The sequence below is a fragment of the Panicum virgatum genome, chromosome 5K, assembly GCF_016808335.1.
Source record: "Panicum virgatum strain AP13 chromosome 5K, P.virgatum_v5, whole genome shotgun sequence".
NCBI classification, from domain to species: Eukaryota; Viridiplantae; Streptophyta; class Magnoliopsida; order Poales; family Poaceae; genus Panicum; species Panicum virgatum.
In genome coordinates this window covers 8,494,429-8,521,650 of record NC_053140.1, presented here as the reverse complement: position 1 = coordinate 8,521,650, position 27,222 = coordinate 8,494,429, and the positions used below count along the sequence as shown (strand labels likewise).

Genomic DNA, 27,222 nt, shown 5'->3' with positions numbered 1-27,222 from the left:
GTCAAAACGCAGTCCAACAGCTGGGAGAAATCGAAGAAATCGAAGTCCGCAGATCAGATCGCCATCATTCAGAAAATCAAATACGCGTAGCCGGCGGGCATGATTGTCCTGGCGTTGACATTAATTAACCCCCCGGCTGTCATCAACCGTTTATGTCCTGCTCTTACAAATATAGGATCATGCTTAGAGCAACTCCAGTAGAGCTGCTAAATTTGGATAAGCAAATACCCATTTAGAAGTTCACTAAATTTTACTCACCCAATATATGGGTCTCCACTCCAGCGGGCCGAGTAAATTGGGCTTTCATTTTTCAACTGACAACTGGGCCCCATCTGTCATCCTCTCAGCACGCCACACACCTTTCCCACTCGTCCCTTCCCTACCCCGCGCCCTCGAGCTCGAGCCCCGCCTCCGACGACGGCGACGCCGAGACCGACGGCGGCGACCAGCCCCCCTGCTGCCCCTGCGACATGGACTCTGCGTTGGCAGAGCCCAAGGAGCTGGAGCTGAAGTCGACGACGGCATGCGGTGGCGCCCCTCCCTGCGGGTGGCACGCCATCATCTCCACTTGCAGCTTCCAAATCCGCCTCCCATGACGCAAAGGGACTCCAAATCTTGGTAAAGCCGCAAGAGCCAACGCCCGGTACTCCACCAAGCGCATCGATTCCACTGAACGCCTATCGGCCGACACCTTGACATGATAGGAGAGGAACAAGAGGTCCTCCATCGCCAGCTTCAACTGTTGCGCGGCTAGGTGCTCCGCCGGCTCGTCACCACCTCCTTGACGGCCTCCGCGCCGCGCCCCCTGCGAAACCGAGCGCCACCGGTGGCCCTGAGCGCGTCGATGACGCAGCCGTAGCAGCGGAGGATCTCGGCGGCGAGCTCCTGGTGTGGCGACGCCGGGGATCCCAGCCGGCGCCGGCGGGATCGGGCGCCTGGCGAACGAAGGCAGGGAAGAAGGAAAGGAAAAAAAAAGTGGGACCCACAGTTGGCAGCCCAAATAGAGGGCCACAAAATTGGGGGGTGGGCTGAGAAATTTGGAAGGTCTACCAAAATAGAAGTCCATGTGCTCCGACTGCTGGAGATTCATTTTTTATGTCCACCGACTAAATTTTCATATGGAAGCCCATTTAATCACTCCACTGGAGTTTTCTTAGGCGTCGTACCGGTTGATCGGCTTCTTTTTTCCCCCCTAAAGATATAGGAGTATACCACAAGTCATGATGTTCAGGAGTACATACTGTAACAAACATTTACTAGTTCAAACATGGAGTGAGTAGCATGGTGCTCAGCGGCACCTTGTACGAGCCGAGCAAGTGCTCGATCGATCAACGGCTATGGGCGGCGGCGGATGCTGGCAAGTCATGGCGTTCTTGGCAAGCACTTAACTCGGGCCGTTGATGCTGGCGAGCCATCAGTTTCGAAGCAACGTGCCAATCATCTCGGTAGCATGCCGCAGTGGGCTCGATCATTATGTCCTGGGCGGGAGACATTGACGAGCCGATCCGAGCGGTTGAGCGCACCCCTCCCTACCTTAACCGATCTCTCATAATCTGTGCGCTGCTGCTGCATCTGCTTTTAATCGGGCGTTGCTGATTGTCCAAGATCGTTGGACGCGACAGAGCAGAGGAGATGCACGCTCCCGGACAGGGTTCCCGCAACTTGCACGCTGCGGAGACAAAGGAACAAGAGGGTGATTCGAGCGAAGTGGATGAAAGCGGCGCGGCGGCCGGCGTCCACAAATTCGGCGGCGGCGGCGGCGGCGGCAGGCTCAACGGCCGGTCGGCTACACCTACACGCACGCCGCGTCACGTCCTCTGCACGCCTAGCCACAACCAGGGAGGACGGCCGGATCAGCGCCATCCAACTTGCTCGCGCAGCGTGGCATGTGTCGTTGCCGACTTGGCGCGCTCGGAGAGAGAGAGAGAGAGAGAGAGAGAGAGAGAGAGAGAGAGAGAGAGAGAGAGAGAGAGATGGCACGCGGATCGCGTGCCCGACCTGCAACGATCGGTACGGGGTAGCTGGTGCCGCGCCGCGCCGCGCGCGCTCGGTGGCTGGTGCCTGGTGGTGCACGGTCCTGACGTCGCGATGGCGCCCGGCCGGCACTTACTTTCGATCGGCTTCTGGAACAAACGGTGGAAGATGGGAGAGAGAGGTTCTCCGTACAATGTTGAACCCTTGGCGAGAGGGAGGTAGAGAGGACCATGAGTAGTCACGGTCGAGTGTACGTGCAGCGCAGCAACGGACCGGAACCGGCAGATCCGATCCGAGCCACGGTAGTACTACTGATCGCGCCGCCGGTCCACAGCTCCTCCGGCGCACTCGGTGGGCGGTCGTTTTCGGGAGCGGCGCGCGTCGCCGTCGGCGTGGGGAGGGACACTGGCTGTCCCTGCCGCTCTGCTCGTGCCGCCGGCCGGCCGGCCCCGGCTTTCGTCTCCACCGCCCATCCCATCGGCGTGGGCGTGGCGCGGCGTGGGTTGCTCCAGTACGTGCCCCGCCGAGGGGCCGCGCGCTCGATCTGGCTGGAGCTGGACGGAGCGCGGCCGGTCGAGATCTGATCTGGTTCACGCACCGGATCAAAAGGAGGCGGCATAGTATAGCTGGAAGCACTCCGATACGTACAGTACTTGCCTGGCTGGTGGTGCGATGATCGCGGTGTACCGTGGTGTGCCATCGATGAGGGAGGGAGTCGGGCCGGAGAAGGAACAAAAAAAACTTCCCCTCTCTTTCCGGTGTTAAATTCACTGCTGCAGATTGGAGCCAGACGAGTCTGAAGTCTGAACTGCTGGGACAACTCCTTGGGACAGGCAGCATCGTTCCAGGAAAAAAACAGAGAGCGAGCGAGAGAGAACAAAGCCGGCAGTAGTGTGCCGGTGTGGGCGTGTGGGCGTGTGGGCAGTGGGCACTGGGCACTGGGCAGACAACATGCGAAGAACGCCGGGGCCACACCCACACGCCAGAAATGAAAAAAAGGAAGAAAGCCTACAGTAGCCGGGAATAAAAAACGAGAGCGGAAAACAAAAAAAGAAAACAGAGACGAGATGGGAAAAGATCCCACCACGCCTCCGGTGTGCCATCTCGCGCCTCGATCCGCGCCACCACCGCGAGTGACGTGGACGCGCACGACGCCTCCATTCATTACCCTCCCATCTCGTACAACTCTCACCTCCAATCCTCCCACACCTCCAACTGACAGGGCGGACCACCGCAGCCCAGCCCCACGAGGCATAGACGGAGAGTTTTGTGCACGCGCGGTTCACTCATACTGTACAACCTCTGGACGAGCCGGAGGCAACGCTGTCACGCGATTCCATATGGGGCCCTGGGGGCCACGCCCACTACGGCAGCCGTGCCGGCGAAATGACCGAACCACCCCTCCACCTCTTCCTACAGTCCTTGCCTTGGCGCGTACGACGCGTCCGGCCCGCCATAAATGCGCCCTCGGCGACCGCATCCCCCGTCCGTGCGCCCGGCTCACGTGGACCTCGCCCCTTCCCTTACTGCTCCACCGACCCCGAACGGATCACCGGCTCACCACCGCGCGGCAATAAACTACTGTAAAACAGTTGCTGTCTGCCTCCGCGTCGCCCATACCTATTACTTTTATCTTATTTTAATCGTTTCTTTATCTAAAGGTCGTTCAATTATTCTGGGCTAGCCGACGTCGCCATGTACCGTCACGCAACCGGTGGTCTACCTACGAGCTAGCAGCCCTGTGCAGGGCGGCAAACCCGGCCGCGTGCCGGTGCCGGGCCGCGCAGAGCAACGCGACTCCGGAAACACCCCGCGCGCGCCCCTGACGGGGCGAACCGTGGAGCGGATCTGGAGGCCGGAGGGGTAGAGTTGGGCGAGGGCGGACGGATCCGCGGCGGGGCCCACGCGCGGTGGCAGCGGACGGGTACGTACGCGACGCTGCTGAGACGGGCGCGGGGCCACATGGCATCAGCGGCGCAGGGCCACCACGGCACCACGCGCCGACGTGCTGTGCCTGTGCTGCGCCTGCTCGGCTCGGTGTGCCCGCGCGAGCCCCGGCGGGGCCGGCACGTCTCGCTCGGCGCTGGCGGCTTCCAGCCTTCCTTCCAGCGCACCCGGCGCGGCGACCGAGGGCTGACCAAACATTTCCATATGTTTGGTAAAACGCCTATGGCCCATCACCTGGGTCCAAATCCCACACTATTCCAACCAAACACATGGATTGCATCACCGTAATTTTTTTTCTCTCCCCAAACCAAACAAGGCCGAGGGCTTTGATTGGCGGGGTCACGTGGGAAGACGGGTCGAGAGACTGGAGGGGGCCCACGCCGGATTTGGTTCGGATCCGGTCTGGCGGTCCCAGCCACCGCAGGCCAGGGCCGAGCCGAGCCGCACGTCCAAACCTATCTCCGCCGCTTCCTGATTCACGAGCGCACGGCCAAAAGCCAGGTGCGTTCTTATCTTCCACCTCAAAATTCACGGTATTTATTTACATTTCGTTCAGTTTATATGACATTCTGTCTGAAAACTTGTCTAGTACAGAGAGTTTTGGACTTTACGATGAGCGAAAAGAAATTTTAGTGATGACAGGACATTCAATTGTTGTTTTGCTGACCGACTCCATGTAGCAATTCTAGATTGTACTAATTGACAAGGAAAAGAGTTGTCCAATTTTTTTGCTAATAAGGAAAATAGTTGTCCACGACTGTATTTCTCCATGAAACATGAGTATCCTCTCCCTACGCTCTTGAATAAATGATGTTTAGAAAGAGATTTACTTAGTTGAAAAACTAATTTTTATCAATTTATGAATAGAAATACGGAAGGAGGAGGAGTAATTAGTTTAATTTTTTTCTTTCATCTTTTGTGCCATAAAGATTGATTTATGTCATGTCTTTTGCGAATCGATCTATGAAATATGATTCTGGCAAATTGTACTCAATGATTTGACCATGATAGGACTTGAGAGTAACATGTTGGGAAAAGATTGATTATATACCATCATGATTTATTTCAAGGAACACAACAAGAATAAAGTTGCTTAAGTAGCGATTATGCAACTAATATTAGATAGGTACAATTATTCTTGACATGTTTCGTTCCTATGTAATATATTATATTAAATCTAATATTTGGTTGTTCTTTTTCGCTAGCCTATTACAATTAGACCTCACTTTAGAATTTTGCACAAGATCTGGTTTATGCTGGCACAACCCTGAATGAAGGAGGAGCGGTAATTAGTTTATATGCTTCTACAATTTGGAGAGGTGATGAATATTGCAATCGAGATAGAACAGAGAGCACGTGTCTACTGGTCAAAAGCTTAACATCAGGGGAGCGTACCCTGTGCAAACTTGTACCCCGTGCAACTGTGCAAACTATCAATCTGAACCGTGGATCCCCCATCCGATGGCCACGCAGCGCCTCCGGCCCATTATACAAATCAACACCCGCCAGCCCATTGCAGTTTTGCAGTAATCCCCCCGCCGAGCCGACTCGTCTCCACGCGACTCGCCGAGCCCCCCGCGCGTCTGCTCGTCTCCACACCCGCTCGTCTCCCCGTTCGTGTTCCGCCGCCGCAACACCCTAACCCGGATCCGCATGATAGTTTTTCCTGCCTACCCTGTTCCAGCTTCTACCGCCGGCCATCGGGGACGGGCCTCAGGCCCCCGGCGGACTGCTGCACGGCGCAGCCCTGCGCTCGCCGGCCGTCGCTGCCCTACCCAGTCTGCCGCACGCCGCGGACAGCACGATGGAGGCGCTTCCTGTTGGTTTGCAGTGTGCTAGCGATTCGGGACGGCCGCGGCATGCACTAGGTGGAGAGCCGCATTCCGTTTCTGTGCCGGTCTTCGACTGCCGAGGGCTACCGCCTCCAAGGAGCGAGCCGCGTCCAGGTGCGGAGCCACCTTCAGTTACTGCACTAGACTGCCGAACGCCGCCGCCTCTAGGTGCAGCCCCACCCGATGGACTGTCGCCTGGAACTCGCGGATGTCGCCGTATCTCAGGTCGCTGCCGACATGACTGCCAGAGATGGAGCCCAGACAGAACATCCAAACACACCACGTCAGAGTTGCAAAGATCATTTGAAACAGCCTAGGATTGGAATGATATTTGATACACTGAGACATGTGGAGGATTTTTACAAATCGTATGCGCATGATGCTAGCTTCTCTGTTCGTATTGGTCAGCAAAAGAAGCAAAATGAGGAAATATTGATCAAGTGGTATCTATGTTCAAGGGAAGTGTACAAGAAGGAAGATGAAAAGAATGTTACTGATGCATCCGGAAATAAAAGGACCCATAATGTGATGGAAAAGAGATGTGGTTGTCAGGCACATATTGTTGTCAACCTCGGCAGTGACAAGAATTATCGGATAGTTTCAATGGTTGATGAGCACAACCATGATTTTGTGTCACCAGATAAAAGACAGTTTCTAAGATCCAACCGTATGGTTAGTAAGAGGGAAAAGAATACTTTGTTCAATTGTCATAAAACTAGCATTGGCACGTCATAGGCATATCGACTTCTCCATGTCAGTGAGGGTGGGTTTCAGAATATTGGCTACACGCTGAGGGATTTGCATAACTATTATCATGACCTCAGGAACAAAATCAAGGATGCAGATGCACAAATGTTTGTGGGGCAACTTGAGCGAAAGAAGGAAGTAAATCCTGCCTTCTTTCATGACTTTATGGTGGATGAACAAGGACGACTTGTTCATGTCTTTTGGGCAGATGCCACGTGCAGGAAAAACTATACTGTTTTTGATGATGTTATTTCGGTAGATTCAACATATAGCACTAACCAGTATAACATGAAATTTGTGCCATTTACTAGAGTTAATCATCACTTGCAAAGTGTTTTCCTTGGGGCGGCATTCTTGGATAATGAAAAGATCGAATCATATGAATGGTTTTTTGTAAGACCTTTCTTAAGGCTGTGGGTGGAGTAGCACCTCATCTGATCATAACAGATGAAGATGCGAGTATGAAGGCTGCTATTGCTCAAATTCTACCAGAAATAGTTCATAGACTTTGCATGTGGCATATCATGAAAAAGGTACCTGAGAGGGTCGGGCCCTCTATACGAGAGGGTGAGGATTTCTGGAAGTTATTAAACAAGTGTGTTTGGGGCTCTGAAAATCCAGATGAATTTTAGTCTCAATGGAATTTTATCATGACAAAATATGGGCTCATGGAAAAGGAGTGATTTTCCACAAAGTTTGCTATCCGCCAATCATGGATTACGGCATTCTCTATGGACATACCTCTAGCAGGAATTCTTAGGACTACTCAACGATCGGAGAGTGCAAAATCTTTTTTTAACCGTTTCATTCAGAGAAAATTGACTTTTGTTGAGTTTTGGCTAAGGTTGGACACAGCTTTGGAGTGCCAGCGTCAAGAGGAGTTGAAAGCCGATAATGCAAGTCTTCACAGTACTCCAAAATTGATGACACCATGGGCCATGGAGAAGCAATATAGTGTGATATATACACATGAAGTTTTCAGTAAATTTCAGGAACAACTCATAGTTGCAAGGGACCATTGCATTATTCAAGGGTTTTCCGAGTGTGAAGATACGAAAATTGTCACCATCAGCAGCCAATCTGGAACAACACATGAAGTTGAGATGAACAAGTCAAACATATTTGGTAGATGCTCCTGTAAATTTTATGAGTCCTATGGCATCCCTGTAACACCCGCCTCGCGGACAGTCCGCGAGAGGACGGCGGACAGTCCGCCAGGCATCGTCCAGATATTTATCTGGATGGGTTTGGGACCCACTTGTCATTTCTCTCTTCCTCCTCACTTCGACCAAAGCCGAGCGGAGCTCGAGCTCCTATGCCATCGTCGCCCCCTTCCTTAGATTTCCCTCGTCCGGCCACCGAACCTCGATTCCTCGCGCGGGAACCTCCCTCAGCACCCCCTCCACCTTTCCAAACCTCTAGACCGGCTCCTCACGGCCGGAATCCTTCCCCACCACCGCCGGATGCCATTGGAGTTGCTTGAAGCTTTGCACCACCATCGATCCGCCTCTCCGGTCGTCCTCCGCTCGAACCGACCGCGGGAATGGATTCGTGGTGAGTTCCTTGTGCTTTCCAGTCTCTTTCCCCTTCCGTGGTGTGTCGCCGGCGCCGGTGAGCGGCCGCCACCGTCGCCGCCGCACTTGCTGCCGCTTGCGGCGCGGGTCAGAAGTTAGGTGTCGCGGACGGTCCGCCTGGGAGGCGCGGACAATCCGCCGGTCAGATTAGGTTTTTGTCCAGAGACGATGTTGTCTCTGGTAGTTTAGCAGTGTTGTCTGCGGACAGTTCGCTATAGGGGAGCGGACGGTCCGCCGTTGAAGCTTGAGGTTTGTCCAGAGACGATGTCTCTGGAAGTTCGCAGGAGTGAACTGCGGACGGTCCGCCACTTGGGAGCGGACAGTCCGCAGTAGAGACTAGGAGTTTGCCCAGAGACGTTGCCATCTCTGGTGGATGGGTAACGTGAACTGCGGACGGTCCGCCACTTGGGCGCGGACAGTCCGCAGGGTATTCCAGTTGAAGTAAAATTGTTACAATTTTGGGCTGCACTCATTTATTTCATATGCATACATGTAGCATCCGCAGCTGAGGGCGCCGTATTCGAGGTGATCGCGGCACCACAGGAGCAGCCGACGCAAGCCCAAGAGGACAGGTGTGAGCACCCGGCCCAAGGCCCGTCTGACCCCGGTTCAGTGCAGCAGCCCGAAGGCAAGCCCCGGTGCACATCCTTTTAATTTAAATTATGACACCTATATATATGTAATTATTACTTATGCACTAAGTATAGGAGTTGTTTGAAACCCTAGTTACATGAACCCTAGGTGTCCTTGAGATTTACTAGTATGTATAGGACGTTAGCCATGCTATGCTAGAAAGGGTTCGGTAGAAGCCGAGTAATTCTTGGTTACTCGCGAGATATAGGATAGCTTATAATTCCAGATATGAGTTACTAATTTATGGGTGGAAGTCTTGAAATGAAAGAAAGGTTAGAACTTGAGACCGGGCGGGAGAAGTGTAGTTCCGCCTGTGTCGGTTAAGGACCGAGCCGTTGTTGGCCCTGCTGATCATGTTTGAACTGTACTAATCGCATATCGGGAGTAGGAGGTAGTCGAAACCGGTAAGCCGAGTACTGCCTTGCTTCGAAAGTACAGAAACCCGCACCCAACTCCTGGGGCGAGTCGAGTAGTCACGGAGAATTGGGATGCATATGTTTACTTTTGGTGGCCTCACGTTGAGCTCGGCTGACCATATGTCGTTGGGCTGGTTCCTGTAGTTCGAGGCGGGGAGGGGAATGGTTGGCATGTATAGTCCGACGGGGCAAATACGTGCCGTGTTGGTTAGGTCCACCTTGCAAGGTTAAATCGAATCGATTCGCCGTCAGTCGCTCTCGGATATGAGCATCTTGGTCACTGCGTCGCAGCGTAGTGTTGTGATGAAAAGATGGTTATACTCATGATGATAAACACATGAATTATTACTTATTGTTCCACTATGTTTGCTCTAGATTTGGTTATGCAAAGGATAGACTTTGTTAATCTATATAGAACTTGGGCTAAAATAAGGAAAGTAAGGAATAAATTTAGTCGCTGTTTTCTGCAAAATAACCACCAGCCAAAAGCCTTGCATGTCTAGATATGTGGGCTAAGTTATACCCACTGGTCGGGTAAGCCTTGCTGAGTATTAGTATACTCAGGGTTTGTTGCCACAATTATTTCAGGACACGCAGACGTAGACTTCTGTCCCTGCTGCGCCAAGTTCATCCGCCGGGATGCTGAGGGATGGGAGGTTGTGGAGCCGGACTTTTAGTCCAGGACCTTCTTAGGGCACACTTTTGGTAGTTGTAGGCTCTTTCCTCTAGTTAAACCCGGTTTCCAGTAATGCAAAGTTTGTAAATTATAAATATTTCTTCACTCTTGGTTTGTAAAACTTAAAGTAAAGTATTATGTATATTTGTTGTATTTTCAAATTTGTGTCATGCTTGTACCATCTGCGCCCACCTTCGCGTGGGACTATCGGTGATGTTTCGATCGGGACGTGGGTTGAGAAAGGATCGCCAAATTAAGCCGTTAAGCTAATAAGCCCGATGTGTTCAAATGACGGCCATTACGCTTAATTAGAGTTTTAATTTGGCGGTTTCGTCACAATCCCGTGTCGTCATATCATTCAAGTGCTTAGATCCGAGAAGCAAAATGAGATACCATTGGTTTATATTATGAAGAGATGGGACAAAAGATGTAAAAGGTGTGCACTATACGAGTTTTTTTATGCCTATTTTGTTACAATACTCTTCAATTTGCTATGCTTGTTTTGTTACAGGGAAGTATTATTTGATGACGAAGGTAACCTGCTAGATGAGAAGCCTAAAGATTCTATGGATGTCGTAATGCGGAAAAAGATTTCAGACTCACGCAACAAGTTTGAAGATCTTATCCAAATGGCCAAGAATTCTGAACATGAGATGGACTTTTTATATTCTAGTTTATCCAACCTAGTAGAACCTCTCGAAAAGATCACGCCTGCTGCGGCAGAAAATAAACAGGATGAGTATGAATCTTTCCTTGGTAGTAAAATTCCAAATGAAGTCAATATACATCCACCAAATGATAACAAGTCAAAAGGGAGATGCAAAAGAATTAGCAAGAGTAAGGAGGTGAAGGCTCCAAGTAAACGGAAGTGTGGAAAATGTAAGCAAGTAGGGAATCATGATACACGCAATTTCCCAAATAACGCTGTTGGCTGATATTTTAAGTTATCTAACGTTGTGAGACATTTTGGAATGCTTCTTGTAAACACTTTTCTATTTGAGCCTGTTAGTGAATTGTGCAACATGGATCATCATTGCATTCAATTATTGTTTTATCATTTTAAAGTATTCAGGTTGCATTTATGCTGAATAATAGATTTTGTTATGAATGATTATGTTCAGACATGATTGCACAATTTCATCACAGCACTTTGCAGAATTTCAGGCACAATTGCACAAGATAAACTAGATTGAGAAACATATTTCATTCATTTTCATTCTCAACACACAAGTTCATTACACAGAAGACACAATTGCCATTGCCAATACACCCTTTTGGAGAGACATTACACATAATAAATCAAGCCTATGTTCTGAATTACACACCGAAGCTACATTCAGAAGCTCTGAACATTCAGAACCTCTGAACATTCAGTTTGCATTCAGAAGCTGAACTGCCTGCAAGTCAATTGCAACCAACGAGGGATTGGGCGCCCTGCACTCCTCCAGCGGGGTTCCCATCCATCCTTCCGTTCTCTGCGCGCTGCAGACTGGGTTAGGGCGGCGGCCCCTCCCCACCCGGCAACGGCGGACAAACAGGGTAGGCGGCGGTGCGCAGCAGTTCTCCAGGGCCTCCATCCTGCAGTCCTCGGGGGGCCTCCATCATGCATCCTCGATCCTCCGGCGCGCAGCAGTTTAGGGAGCGACGAGGGCCGGCGGCCCGTCCCCTCCAGCGGCGGAATTGCCCTATTTTGGAGCGGCGCTGCGGCGGCCCCGCATGGAGGACGGAGTGCGGAGACGAGCAGGCGCTCGTCGGGCTCCGCGGGCGGCTCGGCGAGTTGCGTGGAGATGAGTCGGCTCAGGGGGGGGGGGTTACTGCAAAACTGCAATGGGCTGGCGGGCATTGATTTGTAAAATGGGCTGGAGGCACTGCGTGGCCATCGGATGGGGGATCCACGGTTCAGATTGATAGTTTGCACAGTTTGCACATGATACGCTTCACAGTTTTATCTTTAGAGAAGCATGCACATCATACTAAGAGAAATGCACCCCGCAATATATCAGTGCACACTATCGTCGTGAACAACAGTGATACCATCATGTGGAGAAATTATGCTCATGCTGCATACTGTTGCAATTGCAAGTCAGCAATTCAAACAACACAGTACTGGAAGAACACGCTTGTAGATTATCATATTATGAGAGCTCTTCCTTAATCTTTCCTTAATCCTAACAATTACAAACAAACGTTCCTCTCTAACGTAAATTCCTTTTCGTTCAAAAAGGAACGATGTAAATTCCTCACGCCCACAAAAAAAAAACTTGTACTTTTTTCTTTTGAGATTACACACTACAACTCTGCAAGATAAGACATCGCCACTTTTTTTTATTTTAACTACCCAGCCAGATAAGACAACTGTGATCCACGTCCAGCGCCATTCACGGGCATTTTCTTCCTCCCTCTGGGCTCGGGAGCCACTTGCCGGGAGTGCACCATGCATGCCGCCCGCTTGGTCGTCTTATCCGCCTACCACACGAACCGGCCGGTCCTATTCGCTGCTGCATGCCTGCATCCCGCCAGGCAAGACGCCGGTGCCGGGAACGCAACAGCGCGGCACCCCAGAGCGCCGTGCCGGGCGGATAACGCGCTCGGCGATGGAGACTCTCTGACGAAACGAGCGCGCGTCCAGGCCTAGCGTGGCCATAACAAACTGGCGGTGCACGGAAAGCCTCTGTTCCGTATCCCTCTTCCTCGTCACCGGTATCGATCGCCTCAGACGGACGGTCGCGGCTGTCTCGACACGGAGAAGGGTGCGTCCCTCTCGCTCCCCTGTTCTGGCCCGGCCCGGGGCAGGCAGGCCGAACCGGCGTGCAAAGCAGGGGGGACACCGCACCCGTCCCGGCGATCGCGTGCACCAGAGTCGGTGACGCGCACGCATCCCATCTCCAATAAGATGCCGCGGTGTTACGTGACATTTGCTTGTGTTGCGTGCCTGCTACCTACTTCCTACGTAGGTGATTCGACCACTCCATCTATCGCCCGGCCGCGGCCGGGCGGCCGGCGGCGTTGATGCCTTGCTTCTCCCAGGCCGCGGTTCCGCGGCCACCAGCCGTCGACTTGACTAAGCGCCCGGGTTGATTGCGTACCCCGAGCGGCGTCGCGCGCGAAAGCGGCCGCCGGCGGCCGGCCGGCGTACGTTCGCGACCGACTGGGCACATGCTCATGCGTGTGAGCGTGTCTCTGACCCCGACGGGACGGCCGGTAAACAAGCCACGGCGACACGGCGCCGGAGACCCCCTACTCTTTAGAAAACTTGCACCGTTTAATTTCCAGCCTTGCTAGCAGGAGTACAAATTCATGCAGTTACCTGTCATATTCTTACACTATGTGTTCGCGTAAGGTGGCGCTTGCACGGAACTGTTCGTTCTTTTTTTTTCTTTCTCTCGTGGCGCATCAACCACCTCCACCTGCCGTGTGCTATCGTGTTGTTCTCGTTCGCCACACCCATGTCACTTGAGGAGTTGAGGGGTAGCCTTTGATTGCAGTTGGGGCGAGCGACGAGCACTGACAACGGGAGCACGACCTAATCCGGCATCGAATTAGCTATCTAGTAATTGCGATTTGGCCCTGGGTCAATTTGGCTGCTCCGTGGACGTGGAACCGATCAACTCGACAAAAAGTAAGCCGCCGGGCTTCCGTTTTCTCCACACAAGGGAGCAAAGTACAAAGCGATTGACGTGCCAAATCAAGCAGGGCATCGAGTTGCTAGTGGAGAGGACTAGCTGCATGCAAGTGTTCCGTGAGTTTTTTTTTTCCTTTTTTTTTTGATAATAAGGAGTCCGTGAGTGATGATTCAATGAGCGCTTAGTCGTAGACCGTGTAAACCACGGCGAAACCAAAGAAATCGATTGAGCTAGATGCTGCCGGTAGCGTCATCGACTACTTTTCTGTACCGAGTGTCCGAGTTACTGAATACCACTGCTCGTTACCGATCAAGCAAATGTCAATTTCGACCTAGAAAATACGTACCGCGAGGTGGCTACAGTGCATGCTTGCAAATCACTCGTTGCCCAAGTATTTACTATGCGCAAAAAAGTTGTTGGTCTAGTTCAATTTTACTGCACGGATTTTAGCCCCGCCGTAGAATCGCTCCATCAGGGGAAACCGTAAAACCACACGAGTAAAAAAAAAATCTACCGCCAACTAGCATTGGACCAGCGCCAGCCCAGCAGCCTAACACAGAAACCAAAGCCGGGTAGGCAAGCTCCTCCAGCTGAGCCGACGTCCCCGTCGGCGGCCTAAGCCGGCGAAAGAGGAATCGCTGTCGGCTCGGCTCGCGGACGCGAAGGTTCCCAGGCGCCGGACTTGAACCGCAGCTGATAGCGGACGCGAGAATCGAATTTAAATAAATCTGGGGCGGGAAAATTGTGGGGAAAAGGCGACACGCCCGTGACAGATGGCCCCAGAATCCCGATCTCGGCACCCCCCGCGCCGTTTCGCGTCCAGGCCCTTGCGGTTTCGGCGTATCCGCAAAAGTGCCCCTGGGAGGGGCCGGTCCGCGGCCCACCCCGTTCTTTTCGCGCCGGGGACCCTGGGAGACCTCGGATTCGTAAATGCCCCCGGACGGTTGGGTCACATGCTTGGTGCCTGCTTGCTCTCCTCTCCCGAATAAAAGGTTGGTTGGGCGCACCGTACAACTTGGGTTGGGGTGGGGTGGGCTCCCGGTGTCGCGTAGCAAATGCGCGTGCGGTCAGTGCGGACGGTGCGCCGGATCTCCACAGAAAAGAGGGATTTATAAAGTTAGTACAAGATTTACAGCTGGGAGCTGGAATATCTTTTGCGGTAAAAAATGCAATTGTGACGCCATTCTTACAGAACATTTGACCCAAAAAAAGCTTTGCACAGTGGTGATAATACAGGAACATGTGTCTCGGCTAAGAAGTCGAATTAATTAGACTCATATACCGTATCCTTTATTTAGCCGTAAAATAAGGTAAACAGACTTGGAAATTTTGAAGAAGGCACGTTCCGGAATTCCTTGGGCAGACGAACCTTCAAAATATAGCTGTTTCTCCAGCTAACCTAAAAAAGAGGCTCGCGAGGGCCAAAGAGCACCGCTAGCTAATCCAGCCAGCCAGACGACTTTTCTCGTCTCCAGAGAGAAAGAGGAACAAATAGCTGTGGCGGAAAATATCGACGGACGGGGAAGGCGTCGCCGTTCAAACACCACACACGCACGCCCCAATCCACCCATGCGGTCAGTGCAGGGCGCGGACAAAAGAGGCAGGCGTCGCGAGGAGGGAACGGCCGGGCGACCCGGCCGGTCTTCCAGATGGCGCGCCTCGCGCAGGCGCCCATCACCGTCCGCCCGTCCCGCGCCGCGGCGGGCGCAGCCCCCACCCCCCAACCAAATAAAGAAAAGCAAAGCCAGACCCGGGGGGGAGGACCCAGTAGTACTTGCTGCCTGCACCACCGCACTCGCGACCAAACCAGGCCCCGACTTTTGCGGAAACCCCCCTGCGAGAGCCGCCGCGCGCAGGCCAGCCCCGGCCGCGGCCAGCGCTATATAAGGCGGCCCCCAACTCGGCGACGCTGCGCAAAACACCTCGCTTTTTGTACTCTTCCGTCTTTGCCCTCGCGCTCTCGCCTCGCCCCCGTTCGCTCGGCCGGCGCGTGTACCTGCGTACAGCGAGCGGAGAAGGGAAAAGAGAGAGAGAGAGAGAGAGAGAGAGAAAAAAGAAAAGAGTCTTGCGGCTCTTGCCTTGCCTTGGGTAGAGCTCATTCGCTGTTCGTTCATGGAGAGCTCCTCCTCCTCCCACAAGCGGGCGCGGGAGGCGGCCGACCTCGCCGCCGCCGGCGACGGCGCGCTGCCGGAGAAGAGGCTGCGGCCCGAGGACCTGCTCGACCTGCTCGACGATGACGCCGACGCGGCCGCCGCCGGCGACCTGGCGTCCGTCATGCGGAGCCTCGAGGAGGAGTTAGGGAGCTTCGACGAGGCCGGGGCCCCCGACGCCGCCGCCGCGCCGCCGGCGCACCAGCCGGAGCTGGGGTTCCTGCTCGAGGCCTCGGACGACGAGCTGGGGCTGCCGCCGGCGGGCGCCTCCTCGTCGTCGGAGGAGGCCGGCGCCGCCGGGGCGCCGGACGTGGCCGCCGGGCTCGACGGCCAGATCTGGGGGTTCGAGGACGAGATCGACGGCGGCTTCGGCGGCTACTCGCCGGAGGCGGCCGCCGCCGCCGCCGCGGCGGCGGCGTGGGACGACGACGACTTCGACGCCGGGCTGTTCGCGTTCGGGGACGACGCCTGCGGGGCCTCGGATCTCGCGGCCCTGCGCCACGAGACCATGCCGGCCGTCTGATGACGGGCCCCGGCCGGCCAGCCAGTGGATTAGCGTTCCTTTTCTTTTTCTTGCTTTTTTTTACCTTTGGCTAACCTTAGCTGGAACTGCCCTCTTTTTTTTAACCTTGGTGTAAAGTTTTTAGAAGGGTAAAAACAGAGGCGTGGAAACCTGGGGAAGGTTCCGACCGGGGAAAAGAATCTGAAAATGGTTTCCCTTTTTGCCCTTGGGAATTATTTTCTCGCTTATTATAAATGAAAAACGGAAGAAGAAATAAGCTTAGCATAAGCTAGCGAGTAGTAAAAAAACAGCAGTGAAGTCAATTGAAAGATGCCGACACGTTAGTGGCTTGGGTGGAGGGGATCAACATGACATGTGGCTGCTGGAAGGACGCTGACAAACTGATGTGACAGACTCCAAATCTCAGAAAAGATCTGTGATTAATTGTGGACGGAGAAAATGGACGGCAAATTATTTCAAGAAAATGGACGGGAATACTTGGAACTGTCTGTCCTTCATTCAAGTTGGATAATCCATGAATTTTATAATTTTTCTCTATAGAATATAGATATATTCTACTGCAAATAACTTTATTCTGATGGAGTCATTGCGAGGATAATTCTGGCCGGTATGGTTGACATGGAAGGTGAGGAACTGTAGTGCATCCCTAGCACCGAGATTAGTCCACAGGAAAAAATGGCGTGGCCCACCGGCTGCCAGGTTTCGCCCGCTGCCGTCGCCGTGAGGCAATCCATTCCACGGGCGGTGGAGCCGCGCACCGTGTCGAAGCCTGGACCTGATGTTTCCGTGCATTGTTTAGTATTTATTTTTCGTCACTGACCAAGAAAACTTTTACTACCAAACATTTTTTTTTTTCGCCGTGCTTGCTGTCGGGGAAGCATTTTCTCATCTTCCACGTCAAAACTGCTAGACTAGTAGTCGGCGGAAGTATCTGTTTTTTAATAGACGAGTCGCCTAAAGTTAAGTGGGGAATAAGGATTCTTTCCTCGAGGTTAGCCGTGCACGAAGCAAACGGGACATCTGATTTTGCATGATGTTGACTGTGCTTCCGGATGTGCGCGTAGGTAGGGCTGGAAAAAAAGCTCGTTAAGCTGGCTCGGTGGCTCGTTTCAAAATTGCTCCGATTACGTTCGTTCTTTTTTTAAAATAAAGATTAGTTGATTTGGAACAAAAGTCAATTTTGGCAGGCTCGGCTCGGCTCGGCTCGTTATGCTCGATTTGAAGTTGCATATCAAACAACGCGGGAGACTATAATAAATACGAATATATTGATTTCGAAGAAAGCTCGAAAAAAATCGAGGCTCGGCTCGATTCCACCCCTACGCGTAGCCCACGTACGAGGACGTGGCTTTCTTTGTCCTATCTCGCGCGGATTAGTTGGGAAGATCCATCATCCATGGCAACTGCCCCTAGAGATCTATCTTCTAGTCACGTAACTTTGATATTTTCTTTTCGCCGTATCCTAATATTCTTGGCTCTGCGAAGTCATTCTCTGCAGCTGACTCGTAGAGCAGATAAAAAAGTGGAATGCTGAAACTGAAGAATCATCACCAACAAAGCTGCCCGGCGAAACCAGACGCTACACAGCACAACAGACGCCCCGCGCCCGAGCGCCCCGATTCCCCGAATGAGACGCCCACCACCCGTCCGCGGCGACCCCGGACAAAAGTTGCGCGCGCCGCCCGCGCCCCCGGCACGGCACGGCGTGGCGTGGAGGAACGCGTCGAGCCGGGCATCCCGGCACCGTCTCCAACTTTTCTCCTTTCTCTTTCCCCTCGCCGAGACGAAACGGATCCGGTCCTCGCGCACCTGCCTGTCCGCCGGCCGGCGGGCGCCTGCGGGTCTGCTTGCCGGCCCGGGGCACGTCGCCGTGGCGTGCACGGCCGATCGATCCATCGCCCTAGACCTAGACGCCCGCAACGTTCTAGGCCGCGCCACCGGTGGACACGCACGGGCCGGCACGGCCTCGCCGCCGCCACCACGCAAAGCCGCCCCCGCGGCACCAACGGGGCCGCGCGAGCCCGCCCACCGGTTATCCTGCCGCGTGCCCGCGCCGCTCAAGCTTGCAGTAGGCGTGGGAAATTTCGTCGGGCATGGTTGGGTTGCCCGCTTTCGCTTTGCCGTCGTGGACGATCGCGTCCGGAATCGTCCGATTCCTTGCCGCACGCCGCGCGTGCAGGGCGAGACCGGACCACGAGAGGCCAGTGATGTCGGAGTGTTGGGTGGCGTTCGTTCGGGCTCGTAATTGTACTCGCCGTCGGTTGGGCCGGGGGAGCCGCCGCCGCGGCTGCGGAAGGCACCGGCAGCGGAGGTTGGGAGAGGTGGTTGGGCGGATCGGGATCGACGGTGGCGGCGAGCGGCCACATGCGCGGCGCACGAGCGGCTACCCACCAAAACGTGATTTTGTGGGCAGCACATCCCACACATCACATTTTGGTGGTGTGCTCTAGAAAAAAAAAACCAATTAGGAAAGGTGTGGTCTGGTGGCGGAGGTGGGGGCATCTCTGGGCGCCCTGCACGAGAGATCTCGAGGACTTGCATGGCCGGACCCGGCAGGTGCAGCAGCACATGGGCCGCAGGGTGGTGCGCTGCTGCTGCAGCTGGTGGTTGGATCCGAATTTAACCGACGTGCTCAACGCTTGCAACCGTTCGTGGTTCGTGTGCTCCCCGCGTGGGCGGTGGACGCCCTCAGCTTGATCATGGGCACAATGGCTCGATGCCCTGTCACTGTCCCCTCCTGTAATTCATAGGAAACTACTAAAACTTCGTTTAAAAGTACAAGGAGTACATTTTGTCTATCAATGGCTTATGTCGGATGCAGTGCTACTCATGTGTTGTTCTCTATAATAATTTGCTAAAATGGAGCGAGTACTTTACTTCGCTTGATTACATACATCCGGTAAGTATTTTGCGATTCTAGGACCAAATTTACCATCTTCAACGCGCGCGATTCATGTGCCTTATTGTTACTGTCCTCGCTGTTCCCGTACAGCCGTACGGAACACTGCCGGGTAAGGGATTGTTCGGCTGATCCAATCTCGGCTTGTCTCGGCTTATCTCCCCTCATATAATACTATTCATTCTACCAGCCGAACACTATTCACTGGATCAGCCAAAAAATCTCTAAATTGCAAATGAATTTCACGCCCCCAGATCACAATTATGTGTACGATGTTGGCAGAAAATAGCTGGCTAATGCTCAGCTTGACTTCCTAACTGCAAGGCCTCGTTTAGTTACAAAAATCAAAATTCGAAAAAAAATTTCCGGCACCTGCATGAAGACTTAAATCTAAACGAAATAAAAAACACATTGTGATTGCTCCTTGTAAATCGCGAGACGAATCTAATGAACCTAATTAGGCCATAATCAGGCGCTAAATTGATACAGTAATGCTACAGTAAACAACCTCTAATGACGAATTGATTAGACTCATTACATTCGTCTCGCGATTTACAGACGAGTTCTGTAATTTATTTTGTGATTAACTAATGTTTAGTATTTCAAATATAAAAGATGCATTTTCAAAAACTTTACGCAGCGCAACTAAACGGGCCCAAGTTGTCCACCTGCGCGCCATTAACTTGCCGTGCGATTCAGTAGAAAGATCCGTTGACAGGCTGAGCACGCGGTTTTTTTTTTTTTTTGAGACTAGCACGCGGATTTTTTTGGCAATGACGTCGCGAGGCACTAACGATTTCCGACGCTGAATTGTCGCAGTCCAGTAGAGTGATGGGCCGAGCCTTACTGTATATGGCCGTATTCCGTATTTACTACTAGCAGGCCCAAGAACGCTGCACCATACACGTTTTTCTTGGTTCGTTCATGTGGGCTTATGGCCCACAGAAAGTTAGCCCAGGCCTGCCACGGCCCGGTTTTTTTTTTTATAAAAAAGGTCTGAAATTAGAGGGCCGAGAGAAAAACATGTTCGTCCCAAATTTTTGTGAACCCTCATCGTTTGTGGAACTGGAGTCACAGTTAGGCCGTGTTTAGTTACGTCGCAAAAAAATTTTGCGTTGGAATTTTACTAATTTAAAGTACTAAATAAAGTTTATCTATAAAACTTTTTGCACAGATGGATTGTAAATCGCGAGACGAATCTAATAATGCTAATTAATTCATGAGTAACCAATAATTAGTGGATATGTAATGTAGCATCACTGTTGCAAATCATAGATTAAGTATGATCATTAGATTCGTCTCTCGATTTACAGCCCATCCATGCAAAAAGTTTTGTAAATAGACTTCATTTAGTACTTCATGTATATGTTGAAATATTTGATGCGATGTTTTTTTTCGTTTACGGAGTTTATGAGTGGAGCTAAACAGCGCCTTAAACAAGTTTTACTGGTTTTCACCCCCCACGCTGCAGGGACATACACCATCATCACTCCATGAGTTTACCGAACCCTTGTCTGTATCACGACAACTTTTCTTTTTACACCGCAGATAACGGTAACCCCCACTTGCAACGAGGCCACGAGGGTATGGGTATCTCTGCCGCGCGCACCGCCCCATGCGCCTGCAGTAATTTTTTTTAACAGCGGCACCGCACATGGACCCACGTTGCGTGAACAGTGGCGGCACGCCTCAACCGCGCAGCCGGCCGGGCCTCCGCGCGGGAACTCGCCGTCGCCTCCAGCGCGTCCAGTCGTCCACACGGCCGCACGACAAAAGGGTATCTAACCGAGCACAGTGCACTCGTGGTGGGTAGTGACACTGTACTACTACTACTATTAAATTCTCTAGTGGCATGGCACAGGAAAAAGGCTCCGTGCACCGGTGCACGAGAGCGCGCGCGGGCGTCCGGGTGCGCCGCAGCTGGGCTGGCGGGTGGCGGCGTAAACGTGGCGCGCATGCCACGGCGCGCGCGCGTACGTGTAGCTCGCCGGGCCGGCTCCCTCCGCTCGCGCCACGCCGCTGCCTTTCCGCCGCACGAGCGCGCACCTGTCACGTCTGGAAAAAGAAATAGTAGTTAGTATTTTTCCGAAAAAAAATATCCTCGCAGCCACCGCTACCGTTCATGGAAAAAGAAATAGTTAGTATTTTTCTGAAAAAAATGTCCTCGCGGCACGGGACAAGCATAAATATCGCACGAGCCGCTCACGTGCGTACCTGCCTGCCGGTGGGGCCCCCGCGACGGGCGGGCACGCCTCGAAAAAGCGGAAAAGAAAAAACAGAGATACGAATAGTCAATCCCGGCGCACCAACCGACAACGACCTCCACGTGGGCCCCGCAGGAGTCCGCTGTGTTTTTTTTCCCGTTCACATGAGAGCCGGGGCACGCGCGCCTGGGGGCCGCGTGGGCGGCCGCCGCGGAACCGTCCACACCGGGGCACGCATCTCGGCGTGCCAGCCGGGCCGCGCGCAAGGCTCCAAGCCCGGCCCGGGCCGGCGTCCGCCTCCCTCCCCAGCTCCCGCCTGTTTCCACGCCACGCCGCCCAAAGTCCGTCGTCCTTTCGGCTCGGCGGATTCTATCTTCCAACAAGTGCGGGACGAGCATATAAAAAGCATAAAACTTGCCATTTTTTTTGTGAAAAGCTTCAAACTTGCCAAATGAATTGTGAAATCCAAAAATATTTTCTTTTCTTTCACACAGAAAATCCAAACATATAGCCCGTGGATTTCCAATCCCCGTACCGTACCGGATGCTAGGCGTTTTCCCTTTACCACGCGCCAGCAATTCCTTTGCTGGTTTCTATCTTTCCATCCGATGACGATGAGGATGATGCCACAGGGAATGGAAAGTATCTCTGCGGCGTTGGTTGCGGACTCGCTGGCGCCACGGATACCCAAACAGACACGTCCACGTGTCCGATGCGGCGCCTAAAAAAGAAGCGATGCCGCCCCCAACGGAACCAAATCCCCGTGGCCTTTCGTTCGGCTCCGCGCCCGCTTCTCGGAAAACAAAAATATTCCCGTCCCGTTTCGTCGCCCACCTTTTAGCTTGGCGCCCAAGGAAGCGCGAAAACAACCCCGGCCCCGGTGTCATCCGCCTCTGGAAACAAGTAAAAGCTCACCTTTAGCGAGGCTGACATTGGGGCCCAAGCCGCTCCTTGATTACCATTATTTTTTTTTCCAAATTTACTCCGTAAAAACCGGGGAGACTAAATGAGGCAATTACTATTTCCAAACCGGTTGATTTCCTTAACGCCGAGCGGGTCGCGCGGGAGGCGAGGGATCTCACAATCTCGGCCACGGAATCGCGATCCCCTCCCCTTGATGGACGGAGCAGACCCCGTCGCTGGATCTGGACCGTGCTGGGTCCGCACTGAGGTGGCCCACCCGTCGGAGATCACGGGATATTCGTGCGAGGCGTGCAGGTGAAGGGTTTATCATTAGCCATCGCCGGCCTCTCGTCGCCAATTCACAATCCCCCATGGACCCCACAAAACACTCACGCGTCACCACCGTTAGCATTAGCTCCCCACCTCCATGATAGGTGGGGACGGGCGAGCGGACCCACATGTCAGGGAAAACCTGAGCACGGCTATGTTTAGCTCCCCACCTCCATGATAGGTGGGGACGAGCGCTCGTCACCTCGTTTGTTTGTGGTAGATATTATCCTACCATGATCTAACTAGGCTCAAAAAATTCGTCTCGCAACGTACATCAAAACTATGCAATTAGTTTTTTTATTTACCTACATTTAGTACTCCATGCATGAGTCATTTGGTACATTTAATGTTTCGATGTGATGGAGATGTGATGAAAAGTGATGTTTTTGTGTGGGTTTTTGGTGTATCTAAACACAGCCCACGTTTCCTGGCCATTGAACGGAACAGTAAGTACTTCCTCACCGGCAATCCTGCACGTTCCAAAGCTGACGGTGGGGCCGGATGGATGAATGGGCCCACGAGTCACTGTACGGGTTCGGAAACAGCCCCGGCAGATCTCTGTACGTCCACCGCCAGCGCATCGCGGCCGTCCTTTCCCCGCTTTCTGTTAGGCGGATAGCGCCCGATGACGTGTGGGTCCGCTGGAAAGTTGGACCCACGCGTCGGTGTGCGGGGAGGGCGAAGGGTGCGTGGCGAGCGGTGCCTCGCGTGGTGCGGCGGGCACTACCTCGGGGATGGGGAAGGGGATTAAATATCGGCGGCGGAGGCTTGGCCAACCCCTTTCGCTCCTCTCGCCGCTTTGGGTTGGGGTTTAAGCGAGTGTGCGGGAGGCCGGAGGCGACGACGACGGCGCCGGCGTCGGAGAAGAAGAAGCAGCCAGCTCTCGTGTATATGTCTTCTTGCCCCTTCTCCGATCTGGTGGTCGTTGTGCTCGTCGTCGCCGTCGTCGCCGTCCTCCTCCGCGCCCTCGCCTGCTCCAGCCGATCTATGCGCCAGGGGCTCAACGGCTGGAACAAATCCTCGTCGATGCTCAGGTCCGCGCGCCGCTCTCTCCCGCTTTTTTTACCCCCGCGGAAATCTCTTCTTTTTCACCGATCTGGGAGGTTTTGACCGGGTTTATGGCCCTGGTTCCTCCAGATCTGGGGAGTTCTTGCCTGGGTTTTCATGGGGGGTTTTGACGGATTTCTCTCTTGTGATGCTGCAGGGACGGGTTCGGGGTGAAGTATTCTGGATTCCTCCACATAAGGCCGTGTGGCTTCTGTCGAGGAGACTGACGGATTCGGTCGATTCGCGCCCGGCTCCGTCCAATTTTTGCACCCGCCGGAGAAATTTTCATCTTTTCTAGAGTTTTTTTCCCCTTCAGTTTTAGCAATTTTGGTGTCAAGTTTGGGAGTCCTCTCCGGCACAAGAGATAGAAGAGAGATGGCTCCGTTGAACCACCAGCAGATTCTCATCAGGAAGGCCCTGACGAAGAAGCCCAAGAGCAAGAGGATCTCCGGGTTTGGCCTTAAACCCTCCGCTGCTCTCCTCAAGGCCAGGCCGCAGCAGCAGCAGCCGGCGCCGGTCCAGCAGAGGCGCCGCGTCCGCGTCCTCTTTGAGGACCCTGACGCGACGGACTCGGACTCCGACGACGAGGAGGAGGCCGGCACTGCCAGGTCCAAGCGCTTCTCTTTTGAGATGTTCGTCGGCAAGGCCCCTGCAAAGCCTGTTCTGCCGGCGGCCACTGTGGCCGCGACCACCAGCGGCGGGACGCCGGAGAGCTACCGTGGCGTGAGGCTCCGCAAGTGGGGCAAGTGGGCGGCTGAGATCCGCAACCCCTTCACCGGCAAGAGGCAGTGGCTTGGCACCTTCGACACCGCCGGCGCGGCCTCTGCCGCCTACCTGTCTGCCTCCAGGAGCTTTGCCGAGGAGAAGCGCCGCCGCCGCGGGCAACCTGTGCCCGCTTCCTCACCGGCTACCTCGCCGAGCACCACCCCGACAGCGTCCTCTTCGTCGTCCACATCGGCTGCTCCGCTCGCCCACCCGTCGCCGTCCTCCGTGCTCGAGGGCACGAAGCCTGCACCGAACCCGGAGTCTCCCGAGCCGGCTACAACTCCCGCCCTGCCGTCCACCGAGTCTGCGCAGCTGCCGGACGACCCCGAGTTCTACCAGGACCTTCTGCGCGGGCTGCAGCTCCCCGACATCGACCCCATGGACTTCCGCGCCGGCCTGGACGCCTTGGATGTCTCCGACTCGCCGTTCTGCTTGGAGGACGAGCAGGACCTGCTGTTTGGGGACTTCGCGGACGAGGAGATGGACGACCTCGACCTCCTCGACGACATCAACGACGTCTTCCCGGAGCTGCCCGGCTGCGACCTCGGCCGGGGCATGGACGACTTCCTCCAAACCGTGGATTTCTGCGTGTGAATTATGAAGTGCCTTAGCGTTACTTTGTTGGTGTGATAATTGGGCCTGCGAGTGTTCTTGGGACGGAGATTTCTTTGGGTTTTTTCCCCGGGCAACACCATCTGCCCGCGCCCATGGAAATTCTCCGGCTCCAAGCTTTTTGCCTTTTGTGAGGTAATTTTGGTAGGTTATGCTAAGTTATAGTAGTGGTTAAGCCTTGTTTTTTCCAATGTTATTTGGTAATGCTTGTCAAGACATTATAGTGGACAAGTCATTGAGTGTTACTCCTAAGCTATGGAAGGAAAATAAGCTTTTGCAATAACATCGCTGTCCTCGCCGTCTCGTTTTCTCTATTTAGCTCGGATTCTTGTGGTCTTGATGCCGTGCTAGTGCGATTCCAGAATGGAGTTCGTGAGTCGAAGAGTTGTTTGACTACTGCGTGCCGATTCTTATGCCGTGATCGTTGTGGTATTCAGAGATTCTTTTCTGTTGGCAGTGCTTTTTTTTTTTGACTCGTGTTGGCAATGCTTTGATATTACAGTACTTGTGCTACTAGATCTGCAGTGCCATTGGACTGGTTCCCTTTTCCGGTTCGCTGGAGTAGTTGTTTATGCTTTGATATTACAAATCGAGTTCGTATAAATGTGAAGTACTCCGTAGTATCTAGCAGAATTGGATCCGACGCGTTCGTCGTTGGACTTTGTCCAGCGGCCGAGCATTTCTTTAGTACAATGGGATGGGATTGTGGCCGGACAGTGGACCTGCGTGGCCGCGTCCCCCCCCCCCCCCCCCCCCCCCCCGGGCCGCGGTGCGTGACTCTCGGCCATGTTTGTCTCATAACGTGGAAAATTTCACAAAAAGATTAATACATGTATAGAGTACTAAGTAAAATTTATTTGCGAAATTTTTTCATAGATGAGTGTAACTTTTCGAGACGAATCTAATGAGTCAAATTCCATCATAATTGACTACAGTGATGCTACAATAACCGCATCTAACCATTCTTTAATTATGTGGTCAAAAATTTTATTAGCTACAGCATATGCTACAATACCATAATTATGAAAGTTATTTTATAATTAGACTTTATTTAATATCTCTAATTAGTAGTAAAAACAAAGAAATTTTTAAAAAAACTTTTTCACCCCGACCAAACACGACCCTCGTCATGGCCTCAGCGTTCCCCGTGCGGCGCGCGGCGCGCTTGTCCCTTCCGGGGTGCAGGCGCCCTTTCGGGCCCTGTTTGGTTTCCTATCATAACTATCGCACATGATTCCTAAGAAAAGAATTTCACATGCATGGAGTACTAAATGAAGTTTATTTGCAAAATTTTTTCACGGATGAGTGTAACTTTTCACGACAAATCTAATGATAATAATTAATTAATGATTGGCTACATTGATTCTACAGTAATCATCCTCTAATCGTGCGGTCAAATGCCTCATTAGATTCGTCTCGCGAAGTAGGACAGGATTGTCGAGTTAATTTTATAAATTACATTTATTTAGTACCCCTAATTATTGGTCAAAATTTTTTGTGATACTTGTTCTACTTCAAACCAAACAGGGCTCGGCCACCGGTGCGCGCCGGGGGGCGGCAGCCTGTTGGGTTGCGCTGACGTGTCCCCACGCGCTACGCCCAGGGCCAGGGCCGCCCGGGGATGCGGGGTTCGGCGACCGACCCCACGCGAGAGCGCGAGCGACGAGTCCTCGCGGATACGCACGTATCCGTGCCGCCCCGGCGCGCTTTTGTCCCCGCTCTCGTCCGACGCGCTGCAGCGCCATCCCACTTGGCGCGGCGCGCGCGCTGCCGTGGCCCGGGGCGCGGGGGACCGTGTGCCGCGTCGCGCGAGCGGGGATGGAGGCTGGATGCTGGAGGCTGGAGCAGCGCATCCTGTGGCGCGCCCGGTGGCGGGCGATAAGGTTCCCGATGAGACCGTATCCTGTGGCTGGCTCCGGTTCCGCCGGGGCCCCCGCGGCGCGCCCGGCCCAGCCGCCTTGGCCTCACGTTGTTGGGACGGGGAAAGGAAAGGAGGCCCGCGCGATGTGCCGACGAGGCGCCCCTGCCGTGGTGGCCGCCGCGGCGCTATCCGATCCGATTCCCGCGCCCACCCTTTTTGCCGCGGTGCCCAGCCGCGACGGGTGGAGTGGCTATCCTATTCTAGGACCGGCCCGGTCGGGGCGCCGGCGCGCGACGCGGACGTCGTACCCGTAGGCTTTGTTGTTCTCTCGGTCGCGCCCGCCGCCACCGCCGCCTCCGCCCCAATGTCGTCGGATCGTTTCTGTTCGCGGCCGAGCGATCATGCCCGCTGCGACGCGAGTGGCTGAGGCGTGTGCAGGACTGGACCGGGCCGAGGGCACGCGAGCGAGTACACTGTACACGGCGGGACAGCTGGGGAGCAGGGTT

General features: G+C 53.7%; 2 protein-coding genes across 2 annotated transcripts; both read left to right on the top strand.

The window, feature by feature from the left end:
• Nucleotides 1-15,316: 15,316 nt before the first annotated feature.
• LOC120706107 lies at nucleotides 15,317-16,639 on the top strand. Its single transcript, XM_039990679.1, has one exon. It carries the CDS (start codon nucleotides 15,535-15,537, stop codon nucleotides 16,093-16,095), a length of 561 nt encoding a protein of 186 aa, XP_039846613.1. The 5' UTR covers nucleotides 15,317-15,534; the 3' UTR covers nucleotides 16,096-16,639.
• Nucleotides 16,640-23,196: 6,557 nt separating this feature from the next.
• On the top strand, nucleotides 23,197-25,158 carry LOC120706106 (ethylene-responsive transcription factor ERF118-like). Its single transcript, XM_039990678.1, has 2 exons — nucleotides 23,197-23,465; nucleotides 23,636-25,158. Exon 2 carries the CDS (start codon nucleotides 23,854-23,856, stop codon nucleotides 24,835-24,837), a length of 984 nt encoding a protein of 327 aa, XP_039846612.1. The 5' UTR covers nucleotides 23,197-23,465; nucleotides 23,636-23,853; the 3' UTR covers nucleotides 24,838-25,158.
• Nucleotides 25,159-27,222: the final 2,064 nt, after the last annotated feature.

What these genes read in the sequence shown, in the direction of transcription:
- LOC120706107 (XM_039990679.1), top strand. Translation starts at nt 15,535, where the DNA reads ATGGAGAGCTCCTCCTCCTCCCACAAGCGGGCGCGGGAGGCGGCCGAC.
- LOC120706106 (XM_039990678.1), top strand. Translation starts at nt 23,854, where the DNA reads ATGGCTCCGTTGAACCACCAGCAGATTCTCATCAGGAAGGCCCTGACG.